This window comes from Rousettus aegyptiacus, unplaced genomic scaffold, assembly GCF_014176215.1.
Source record: "Rousettus aegyptiacus isolate mRouAeg1 unplaced genomic scaffold, mRouAeg1.p scaffold_m13_p_11, whole genome shotgun sequence".
Classification (NCBI taxonomy): Eukaryota; Metazoa; Chordata; class Mammalia; order Chiroptera; family Pteropodidae; genus Rousettus; species Rousettus aegyptiacus.
This window is the reverse complement of record NW_023416286.1, coordinates 42855602-42867338: the sequence shown is the minus strand read 5'-3', so window position 1 is coordinate 42867338 and position 11737 is coordinate 42855602. Positions and strand designations below refer to the sequence as shown.

The following is an 11737-nucleotide window of genomic DNA, read 5'->3' as shown; positions in this document are numbered from 1 at the left end:
GCATCTCCAAGTCGTGACAAGCAAATATACTTCTAGATGTTGCAAAATGTCCCCTGCAGGGTAAAACTGCAATGAAGTGGGGAGACGGCTTCATATAGTACATAAAAGACAAAAAGGAAGAAAAGGAGACTCAAAGCCTGCCTAAGCAGTGCTTGGCCCCCTGAATTTCCTCCCTGCACTTTGCCCGTGAATACGCCTGGTAGTTTCATGATTTGCCTTGTTTGTCTTCTTCTGAATCAGTGTCTGGGCAAAAAGGCAAGGCCTCTTTCATCCAGATCTACGGCAAGCTAGCCACTGCCAAAGATGAAAACCAAGTGTCTCTGTGGTCATTAACACATCCCTCTCCGTACCTTCTGCTGAAGGGCCCTTTCCAGGGACTCCACCTTCATCTGTTCCTTCCGGAGTCCCGCGTGGAGAGCTGCACTCTCAGCCTTTGCTTTTGTTCGAACCTGAGCAATCTCTTCATTGGCTCTGTTTACAGAATTTTGTTTATAGAATAAAAGGATAAAAAGCACACAGCTATCAGTCCTGGCTAGAGAATCAGGATATTAACCACTGACATCTGTGAGACACAGACTTAAAAGAACTGATTAGGAATCAGTGACCTAAATAATTCAATTTTAATTTACAAAATCTCAGCTTATATACAACTGCTAAAAAAATTTCCATGATGTAAACCAATGGTAGAATTAATCTCAAAAGCCACATTATCCTTTGAAATTCATGTCACTAGAAGAAGGAATCACATGTCAGTTTCTATAACAATCAGAAGGGGTTTTTTTAAGCCAGTACAATAGCAGGTAGGATCATCTTTGGGATCACTGCAGCTAAAGAGGCAGGATGCTAACCAATGATATCTGTGACACATAGGCCTAAAAGTGACTTTATTGAAGAAGTACAAAAGGAAATAAAAAAAAAAAAACATAATTATTAGGTGATATTAACCAATGAAAGGATGCTAAAAACTTACTAATCAGAGGCATGCAAATTAAAGTGATAAACTTTTCTTTATATGACTATATATAGAGTTATATATATAGGTGTATGTATAAAGGAAATTTGATACACACACACACACACACACACACACACACATTTTATATATATCCCAAGTAAAAAAGGAAACTTGTATTATGACTCCAGTATTTTATAATATACATGTATAAAAATAAGTCCAAAGCCATTCTGGGTAGTATTTGTAAAGGCACAAAGAAAAGACTGGAAGGATATATAATGAACTTGAATAACAGTATTTCTGGGAGTGGGAATGTAAAAGGATGAACTTAAAAGGTTTTATAAATAGGAAGGTAAGATAGCAAATGTACAAGTATGTATTACTTTTTAGTTAAAAAATAAAGTTGGATGAACCCTTTATACCTCTCTCCAAGATAAATTCCAAATGTATTGGACTTAAGGATTAAAAAATTAAGCCATGAAAGTATTAAATGGAAAGCATGAGAGAATATTTTATATTCAGCAAGGGAAATATATTTGTTACTATGACAGGAAATCCAGAAGCTGTAAAAAAATGATAAAATTCATTACATAAAAATAAATTTCAGCATATTAAAAAACACTACAAGCAGGCCAAAAGATAAATAACAAACTGGAAAAATTATCCACAACTCATATCACAAAGGACTGGCATCCTTAATGTAATAATATATTTATATATAATACATAAAATATATAAACTGACAATAGAAGACTCGGCAAAGAATAGAGTCATAGTAAAGCAAATACATGTATAGACAACTACTAAAATGTCCAATTTCACTCATAATAGAAATTAAAACTACACTGAATAAAATAAATGATCTGTTGTTTGCTCCCCTCCCCACAGAAAACCCAGCCAACTAAACTGAAATACCATTTTTTCTCTATTAGATTTGTAGAAAACCAAAAATTTGATCCATTGGCAAAGCTGTAGGGAAGAAATGCTCTCATGGTATAGAGATATAAATACAGATAACTCACATGCATACTTAATGGTAGTCATAAAAGATTACTTATTGCAGCACTGTTCATGGAAGATTTTAAATAACCTGAATGTCCAACAGGAGGGACCAGTTACACAAATGATACATTCCAACAATGGAACACCACGCTGCCGTTAAAAAAAATAATAAGCAAGTTTTTCAAAGATTAATATGGATTTACAAAATATACTACTAAATGAAAAAATCAAGATATGCTATCATCTATATAAAAAAGAAGATTCTTACCACTTTAAAAAAATGGTACTTGTGTGATATGATGGAGGTGTTAGCAAATGTTATCACACACCATACACCTTAAATTTATACATTATATGTCAATTATATCTCAATAAAGCTAGGGGTGAGGTGGGAGAAAGAAAGGGAAAAAGTATATCTGGAAGGATAAAAAACAGTGATTACCCCAGGTAAGGAAAGGGGTAGGAATCAAGTGGAAGGGGAATGGATTGGAGAAAGATACTATATATCTTCCTAGCCTTTTCAATGTTGAACCAGGGGAAGATTCTATCATTAAAAAAGTTAAATATAACGCAAAAATGCAATCTGGAGTTGCAAAACAGTGATTTTTTTTCTTGTCTCTATCAATCTTCCCACGACACCATGAAAAGTGAAAGTTTTATGTGTAAGCTCTTACTTGTCTAGTTTTTCTTCTGCGTGGATTTTCAGGGCCTGATATCGCTGTTCCTCTTGTTTAACTCTGGCTAAGTAATCCTGAGCACATTTTTTCAAGGCTTCTTCATTCTGTTCCAAAGTAACAATTTCAAATAAAAGAAACTGGTTACTTTTTCTTCTGCTAGTAACATACCATTTAGCAGAGTTCTTATTTTAAAAAAATGAGAAAATCCAATTAAATTATACCCTACGGTAACTTGAAATAAGCACAAATAATTCTCACTGAAGAAATTCTAGATAATTTATTCACGTGTTAATTTTCAAATTGTACAGTAAGATTCAGCTACACCAGTACACTTACTTTAGGAAAGCAGTTATTCAAAACTGAATGGCAATTTGATTTCCACATTAGATAAATTGGCCAGTCTCATTTTTATTTTAATATGAAAAAAAAGAATATTCACTAATATAAATGTGTCTTATTGATGGTGTGCAATTAAATTAATCAATATACCCACTTATATCTAAAATTGAAGCTATAACACTTTCCTCTAGAATAAACAGCCTGAATTGTTCAGTGCTATGACTAGAATCCCTTTCAATTTTATTAACATTAAATCGGTGAATTATCAAAAAGAATTCCCCTAAAGTCTAAAGGTTCCACAGTTCTTAACTCCATGAGACTATGACTGTGCCTGGGGTTTATTTGCCTGACCCAGGAAAAGAATGACCAAGACAAACCACCCAGTAGGCCAGATGCCTCAACAACCACATAAAGAAAAAGGGGGAAAAATTCTCCAGCTTCTCTAGAACGCAGGCTACAATACAAGGCCAACAGGGGCCTCAAGTCCCTATTTAAAAAGCTACCCACCTCTGCCATATACATTTGAAGATCCTCTACCAAGAAAACACACTAGTAAGGAGATAGAAGAAAAAAGACATGCTACCTTCTTGAACCCTTCCAGAACACCTTTCAGGTTCTCATATCTCCTGAAGAGATCAGAAAGGGACCTTTCCACAGAATTGAGGTCGGTCAGGGCCTGTTCTTTCTCCATGGTCAGTTGCTGGAAGCTTTTCTGAGAGGTCATACTTGTCCTTTGTTCATCTTCTGTGAATCACAATCAAAAGCAATGGCATATTCATTCGACAAACAGTTAACAGTTGCCCTTCTTGAGCTAAGCAGTGTTCTTGGTGGCAGAGACCCAGTAGTGGACAAAACACAGTTCCCATTCTCAAGGACTTACATTCTGGTGGGCAAAGATACTTGAAGATACAAGTGATGGAAGGAAAACAAAGCAGGGCAAGAAAGATGAGGTTCCATTTTTATACAGAGTGGTCTCACTCAGAGGAGAGATTTGAACAGAGATCCAAAACAACCAAGAGTGAGAGAGGACTATTCCTTAAGAGTAGAGGAATAGCTGTGAAAATGGCTGTGTACCAGGAAAACATTAGGTGATATGGACAGTGGAAAATATCATTTCAGTGCTTAAGTGCAGAAAGGCCTGACTTTGGTTTAGGGAGTCAGTCCTTACAATATTGGCAAGAAGAGGTTCTAAATTCTTGTGCAGGGAGATCAACCACTGTCATTTTGGAAGGGCATCCATGGGTCCGATATAAGGAAAGCATAACCTGCAGTGGAGTAAGGATACCCAGAGAGATCCCACCCAGGATGATGAACGATGTGGCTATGTTTTTGAAATTTTGTGCTTTCTGTTTAAACGGATCCCAAGTGTAGTGCTGAAGTGCAGTCTAGTGTTCCTAAGTGCAGGAAGGCTGTGATGTGCATTATGGGGAACATACATGTATTAGATAAGTTTGGTTCATACATGAACTAAATAGCACTGCTGGTCATGAGTTCAATGTTATTGAATCAACAAGAGATATCAAATAAGATGGTATTTAAACAGAAATACATACAAAACAAGATTATGTACTTACAAAAAAAATTGTGACCAGAGGCTTGCAGGAACCTAATCTTGTATTTTCCCTAGAAGCAATAGTTCAGTATTTGCTAATTCACCGTTTGTGGCAACTTTATAGAACATTAACTACTGCAAATGAGAATCGATTATTACCTAAGTGATGGACAAACTGAAGTTTGTATCCTGATCTGAAAATCATCTATGGGTTCTATGGCTTATACTTCAGGAAAAAAAATTTCCTTACCAATCATCTGGGCAATGGTCTTTTCATATTCAGCCACAATTTTCCTTAGAAAAATTATCAGAAGAAAATTTTTAGACAATGGAAGATAAAGAAATGCTACCCCAATTAAATGCATTAAAATATCCTGACAAATTTACATAACCCATTTATCTGCTTTGAGCTCTTTTATGTTAATGCAAGATTTGTTAATGTTCAAAAAAGTTTTTCTTCAGATTTTATTTTTAACAAGCCTTCATTCTATTTATATAAACAACTGCCTTCACTTTTTCTTTGCTCCTATGAGAATGACCTCAAGCCAATAGACTGAGTTTGCTTAGACAAATCAATCTTTTATAAAATAAATTACAATAGTCCTCCCTTATGTGCAGTTCTGTGTTCCACAGTTTTTGTTACTCGCAGTCAACTGCAGTCTGAAAATATTAACTGTAAAATTCTGGAAATAAACAATTTTAAGTTTTAAATTTCATGACATTCTGAGTAGCACAATGAAATCATGAGGCGCCCCCCTTGGTCCCCATCCAGTACACAAATTGGCCCTTTGTCCAGCATCTTCATGTTGTATACAATACCAGCCTTTAAGCCACTTAGTAGCAGTCTTAGTTATCAGATCGATTATTGTGCCATCACTCTGCTGTGTTCAAGTAACCCTTATTCTCCTCAATAATGGCTCCAAAGGGCAAGAGTAGTGATACTGGCAATTTGGATATACCAGAGAAGCTTTAAGTGTTTGCTTTAAATGAAAAGGTGAGTATAGTACAATAAAATATATTGGGAGACAGACTGCATTCACATAACTTTTATTACAGTATATTGTTATGATTGTTCTATTTTACTATTGCTTATTGTTGTTAATCTCTTATGTGTCTAATTTATAAATTAAACTATCATAGGTATGTACATGTAGGAAAAATAGTACATATAAGTTTTGGTACTATCTGCAGTTTCAGTCATCTACTGGGGAATCCTGAAATGAATCGCCCATGGATGGGGCGCGGGAAGTAGACTATAGTAATGGCATTATTGTGCCTTTTCCTAAGAAATCTGATCAGAGTTTATGCTTTCCTGGCCTCAATCTACCCTTTCAGCCATTTTTTCCCTTCTGACTAAGTTCCAAGTTTTCTTTTACTGTCTTAATTCCGAAAGTATTTCAGTTATTCAAAGACTTTAAAGATCACCCTGTTGTGTTAACTTTTCTTTTAGCAAAGTATAATGTTTTCCTGACCCTGACCAGTGACTGTACACTTCCCTGTGACCCCTCCATGAGAAGTGATGGCTTCCCCTTGCCCATCTCTTTGACCCTGCATTCAAGTTTCTCATGATGGCTTTGTACACTCTCCAAGGGCAAGGACAATCGTCCCTTCCTCTCCACCACACACAGCATGGGCCCTTACACCCAGTAAATGCTCAAAAAAATAATAATAATAATATAGAGCCACAATTTAGTACAGACATATTTTTAATGCCTCTTAGTCATTTAAGTGCTGACTGTACAGTGTATAAATTATGCTTTTCCCATCTCTTCTCTGATACCATCTTTAGTTATTTCACAGATCCTAACTCTCCTTTCTAGGAAGTAAGCATCAAATATAAAAACATTTCAATTTAAATATGCCAATCAATTCTGTTTCCTGTTAACATGCTTGTTATAATCTATTTGGTGGTTATGAAATTTGAAGCTTTCATGTATAATTAGTTTTAGAAAAGTATTATGAATTATAATGCCTCTATAATTGACTATGTCAGTAAATCTCATTACTCTGTATTTCAAATGGATATTTTTACATAAATTCATGTCTTTTCAAAAGATAATTATGTGAGTTCTGCTTACTTGTAATGCTTTGAACACCCCAAATTAAGCTACAGTTTTTGATAATATAAATAACTGGTTGGCAGTACTCATGAAATGACATTATCAGTCACAAATTAAGGTGCAAATAGCAAAGCCCTCAAGTTTTCAACAGTTGGTTCTGTGGTAAGCAAATACTTTCATCGTTTCATTTGTATTAAATCTAATAATACATAAAAGTAACCAACCCCATGCCCAAATCTCCAATCTAACCTCATATCCAAGACCTCTTGTCGGGTTTCTTCATATTTTTTCTTCCATTCATTTGCTTCAATCTCTTTAGTGATTATCTAGATTATAACAGAGATAAAGTTTGGTTTTACCTACTCAATCTATTACAGTTTGAATTTAAGTTTGGAGACTAAAAGAAACACAAAATGAGGTCCACCCAAGACATTCCATCTACATGAGGAATATAAAACCCCAACATCTGTATAATGCTAATAAGGATTTGGAAAAATGAACTCTTAGCCAAACAAGGTCCTGGAGCATAGCCACCAGAGTGAAGGTGAGCAGAACCCCTCTTGGGAAAATTCCAAGTGGTAATTACAATCTCTATAAATTTTTACCTCAGTCCAGGGTCTGGCTCTCAACTCCGTAGGCCCAGAAAACTGATTGGGACAGGACACTGAAAGCAAAGCCGTCTGTCTGGCAGAGACTTACTGTGACCAAAGTGGACACTAGAGCACCAATTTATTAAGACGAGAAATGAAACTGCCACAAAATCAGACTGCTAAAGTTGGTATGACCAGTATATTTATATTCTCCTTCTATATGGATTTCTGATTGCTTGATAAGAATGGAGTCAGAAAGAGGGACTCAGAAGTTCAATGCCTCCAGTCAAATGCAGCCATCTCACTTAGGCAGGATCTTGTTAGACCAGAACCCTTATCCCTATGTGGAATGCCCTTGCTAACTGGAAAGAAATATTCTAAATTCATTGCCTCAAACTCTATTGCCCTGGACAGGGCTGGAATGGGCATCTGTTGTTCTTTTATTTTACTTCTCTCTGCTCTCTTTCTAATTAATACATTCTTTATTATGGTGCTTTAATCGGGATGTCAAAATCCTAGATGCCAGTTTTTCTGCTTTGGGTGACTAAGGACATCTCTGCTTTGATCCATTTAGTGGTCATCTGATAGTTGAACTCTCAGGAGGAAGAGGTACGCACTTTTCTCATTTACAAGAATGTGGTGGGCCTCCTTAACATTACTCCCAAGTTTTAAAATAGGACTAGCTAACATCTCTCATTATCAACCTAATGCTATTTTTTCGAGCTTTAGGAGACTTGTATCAGAGGTACTTAACTACTCTCATCAGATTATAAAAATAAAATTCTTACGCCAAGGAATTACCTTCTTTAAAAAATAGGTGGACTCATCAAATAACACGAACCAAATACATAAAATATACCACAGAAATATAATGGGAGAGAGTGGTAACTGACTAATAGTATATAATATTGTCTTTCATATCTTTTGGATCACCCAAGAAAGGTCCAGCAGTGATCTATTTTGAACAGAGCCTGCTCAGGAAACACAATAAAGGAATGTGAGAGCTGAACTGTTTAATTAAAGAATGAATGAAGGTAGGAAACAATTTTATATTACTGCAAGTCTAGAATTTAAGGAACTTTTATGTATGAGCATATATCTTCTATAAAATGTAGGCACTGGTTTAGTCATATATGTGGATAAAGTTGGTAAAATTCTATATTTAAAATTTCAAGGCTAAAAGACAAAGAAGTATACAAAATTCTTAAGGCTATTTCAAAGCATCAGCTTTTCCCACTGGACGCCAGAATGTCAGAACTCCAGCACCAATGTGGGAACCCTTTATATAAACAAAACAAGCTGTGGGAAATAAGAACTTCCAACCAGGGATAACTCAGGCCAGCAGAGATGGAATCTGCCTGCTGGCACATGGGCTTTACAAAGAAATGGAGTGATAAGTGGACGGAACAAGAAAGACTTTACCTCCTCTCTTATCAGGGTGAGCACAGCTGTCTTATCTGATTCACTGAGGCAGATGCCATCCAGGGGGCTCTCACCTCCACAGGCCACAGACACGGGGGCTTTCTCCATAGGGGACTCCAACAGTTCCTGAGTTGGGAAAAAGGTTACATTTAATACATTGTTTTCAGCTTCTTAATCCCAAATACTTCTTCAATAACTTCCTCATTACTAAATGGATCGCAATCTTTAAAAATATGTTTGAAAAAAAAAAAAACCCAGGAGAGTTTTAAAAAATAAATCTAGTTACAGTGCTATCTAAAGGAAAAACCTGTTCTAATGATTATAGGGGCAGGAGGGCGGGGGAGGCAGCGTTTAGCTTCTGTTTAACAGATAGCCTAGAGAAGTTTTCTTATCCAAAAAGAGACAGTGTAATCATAGTGCTCAGTCACCAAAGAATTACATGCATGAAAGAGAAAGCCATCCATGGTTAATGGCTCCTTTTTCAGAGGGTTTCTGGGGATGACATGACCCATGTAAATAATTTTTGAAAAAAAGTATCAATTTTTTTACATATTGCTGCTTTGTGTGTCACTATTTAGTCACATTGGATGGTAATGTTCCTAAAATGTATCACTAACTTTTGGCCCTAAGGAAGCAGAAATGGCAAATATATCTGAACCGTGACCCCCACCCCCACTCCCAGATGATTCAGAATCATCAGGAATGTCAAATGCTCTGCAGTGATGTTATGTGGCAACCCAGCGATGCAGTCAGGTGCACACCATTATGTGCTCCTATACGAAGCAGCCACATGTAGGTCAAGATCTATACCTGTACTTCCATTTTTTGGTTCCTTCTTGCAATTAAGGTTTCAGTTCCCTCTGGTAGCACTTCGCTTTCTGATGTACCAGCTTGCTTTTAGCATAAACTCATCACATCAGGTTCAGAGTCACATTTGGTTAGCATTTTGTTTTTCATAAGAATATAGATTTTGCACTATTTCTTTCCTAGAAGGCATTTTTTGGGCTATTTTACCTCACCTATATAAGTAAGCTTTTTGTATACATACGGGGAGAAAAGTTGGTCTAATGACATCCAAAATGCTAGACAAAATGACCCAGGAATAATCTTAAATGTCAGTATAAATGATCAATTAGTTATTGATTACAATCGATCAGTTCTCTAACATCTTATTTGAACCAAGACTAAACATAAAGTCCAAGATCAATTAAGACCAGCGGTTTTTAAAATTTTCAGGGTCATCATAGAGTCACTCTCTCTCTAGAAAAATGCTTAAAAACACACACATAATTTGTGCATACAGCTTCACAGACCTTATCTAAGGGCCCAATATAGAAACTCTGGGCTTAGGCCACAGAAAAGGGAAGTGCAAAGCCACAAGCTGGCAGAGTCCATTTGTAGCATTTGGGGGAAGGCAGCCCACTATGCTGACAGAAGTCCAAAGTACCCCCAGAAACACTCTCTTTCTTGAGATAGATCTATCACTAGAGCAAGAAGCTACTTGTGGTGGCAGCCTCTAAAATGGCCCCAATCAGGCCCATCTCCTGGTACTAACCCTCTCATGCAACCTCCTCTTCTTGCATGCAGGCTGTACCTAATGACTCATTTCTAAAGAACAGAATATGATTAAGTCATGGGATGCCATTTCTGAGATTAGTTTACAAAAGACTCCAGATTCCATTCTGTAAGAAGCTCCATGGAAAGGCCTACATGGCAAGGAACTGATATCTCTATCAACATCTAGTAAGAACCTGAGATGTGCCAACAGCCACGTGAGTGAGCCTGAAAGGGGATCCACCCCAAGCTGAGCCTCGAGGTGACCGAGCCCTGGTCAATACCTTGGTCACAGCCTGTGAGAGACCCTGAGTCAGAGGCACCCAGCAGCCATCCAAGGGTTCCTAATCCAGAAATGGTGAGATAATAAATGTTTGTTGTATAGAAGTAATACACCTCAGGATATTTAAATCATCCCATTAATTTCCTATGCTACATTTCTCATCAAGAGGCTTTCTCATAATCTTGCTTTTCATATAATTTGCCTACAGGGAGATAATGTACTAAATTAAGCTGACACATTTGGGTCATCTTTGTTATTACATTTCTGATTCTAAACTAATACATTTATTTTAAAAACATCTTTTGTGAGTGTTTATTATTCTGAGTCAGAATCCCCAAGTTGAGTCAACTCTAGGAAATAGCCCCCGTGCCTCCTGTGACCATCACGTTAGCAAAAATTTGGGAAATAAGTCAAAAGTTTTCTTAGTAAGGAAAATATCAACATCTATTCTGGAGTTCAGCATCTCATTCATTTGCTGAGGGGATAAACAAATTCAGTCTGCCCGCTTGTTTAACAACAACTGAATGTTAACAAATGTGGTGTCTGGAGAGGGAGAATTCTGTGTTGAAGGTAAAAATTAGATCTCAGACCATGGCATATATTTTCAGAGAAGTGGGCTCTGCAGCCTGCAGCTATCCCCTGGGTCACTCCTCTCTGCCTGGCCACATGCCACAAGCCTCAAGGCTCAAAATGCAACAGCTCTTATGAGGTGATAAGGGCGGAGCAGGAATTCATGCTGTGGCCTATTTGAACCACCTCTTCCAGTCCGTAGGATTTAACTTTTTATATTCCTTGGTCCTTTATATTGTTTATCAAACAGTGTAGAAAGCCTACAGAGTCTACCTTCACAAAGAACTGGCCTGATGATCTCTTCCTGGGCTGGGTAATCTTATATGTTTAATAAAGATGCTAAATCAATCAATCATGTCCTTCCGAAAAGGTCCCATTTCATTGTCCCCTAATCCTTCTCCCTGTCACACAAAGCATTTACAACTGAGGACCAACAAAGACCTGTCTATGGACAGTAGAACTCGATGGAGTCCTGGCTGCAAGTTAACAGTGAGCACAGACGCCAAAAAATAATTCTGTTTGTTCACATCCTTGCAGTGGGAGAATGAGCATCACTTATCTGTGTGCTCATCCCATCAGCTGCCCTCGAATCCATGGAGCAGGAGCACCCCTGCCACTTCTCTAACAGAGACATGCTTGGAAAAGCCAAACAAGCTCAACTTTTAAGCAGTTTGAGACTTCTTAAAAAAAAAAATATTGACTCCTAAGTGAAAAATGCTACGCACCAACAGCT

The 11737-nt window shown here is 37.1% G+C and overlaps 1 protein-coding gene across 10 annotated transcripts in view; it reads right to left on the bottom strand.

Moving 5' to 3' along the window:
- The window catches only part of TACC1 (transforming acidic coiled-coil containing protein 1), an 87074-nt gene that overhangs the window by 5492 nt on the left and 69845 nt on the right, over positions 1 to 11737 (bottom strand). For all 10 annotated transcript variants that reach the window (XM_036228740.1, XM_016127372.2, XM_036228739.1 and 7 more), the window contains 6 exons: positions 8598 to 8723; positions 6835 to 6911; positions 4776 to 4819; positions 3557 to 3717; positions 2632 to 2738; positions 351 to 471 (listed from right to left, as the gene is read on the bottom strand). In XM_036228740.1, the coding sequence (XP_036084633.1) occupies positions 351 to 471; positions 2632 to 2738; positions 3557 to 3717; positions 4776 to 4819; positions 6835 to 6911; positions 8598 to 8723 (636 nt within the window). The remainder of the gene's footprint in view (positions 1 to 350; positions 472 to 2631; positions 2739 to 3556; positions 3718 to 4775; positions 4820 to 6834; positions 6912 to 8597; positions 8724 to 11737) is intronic.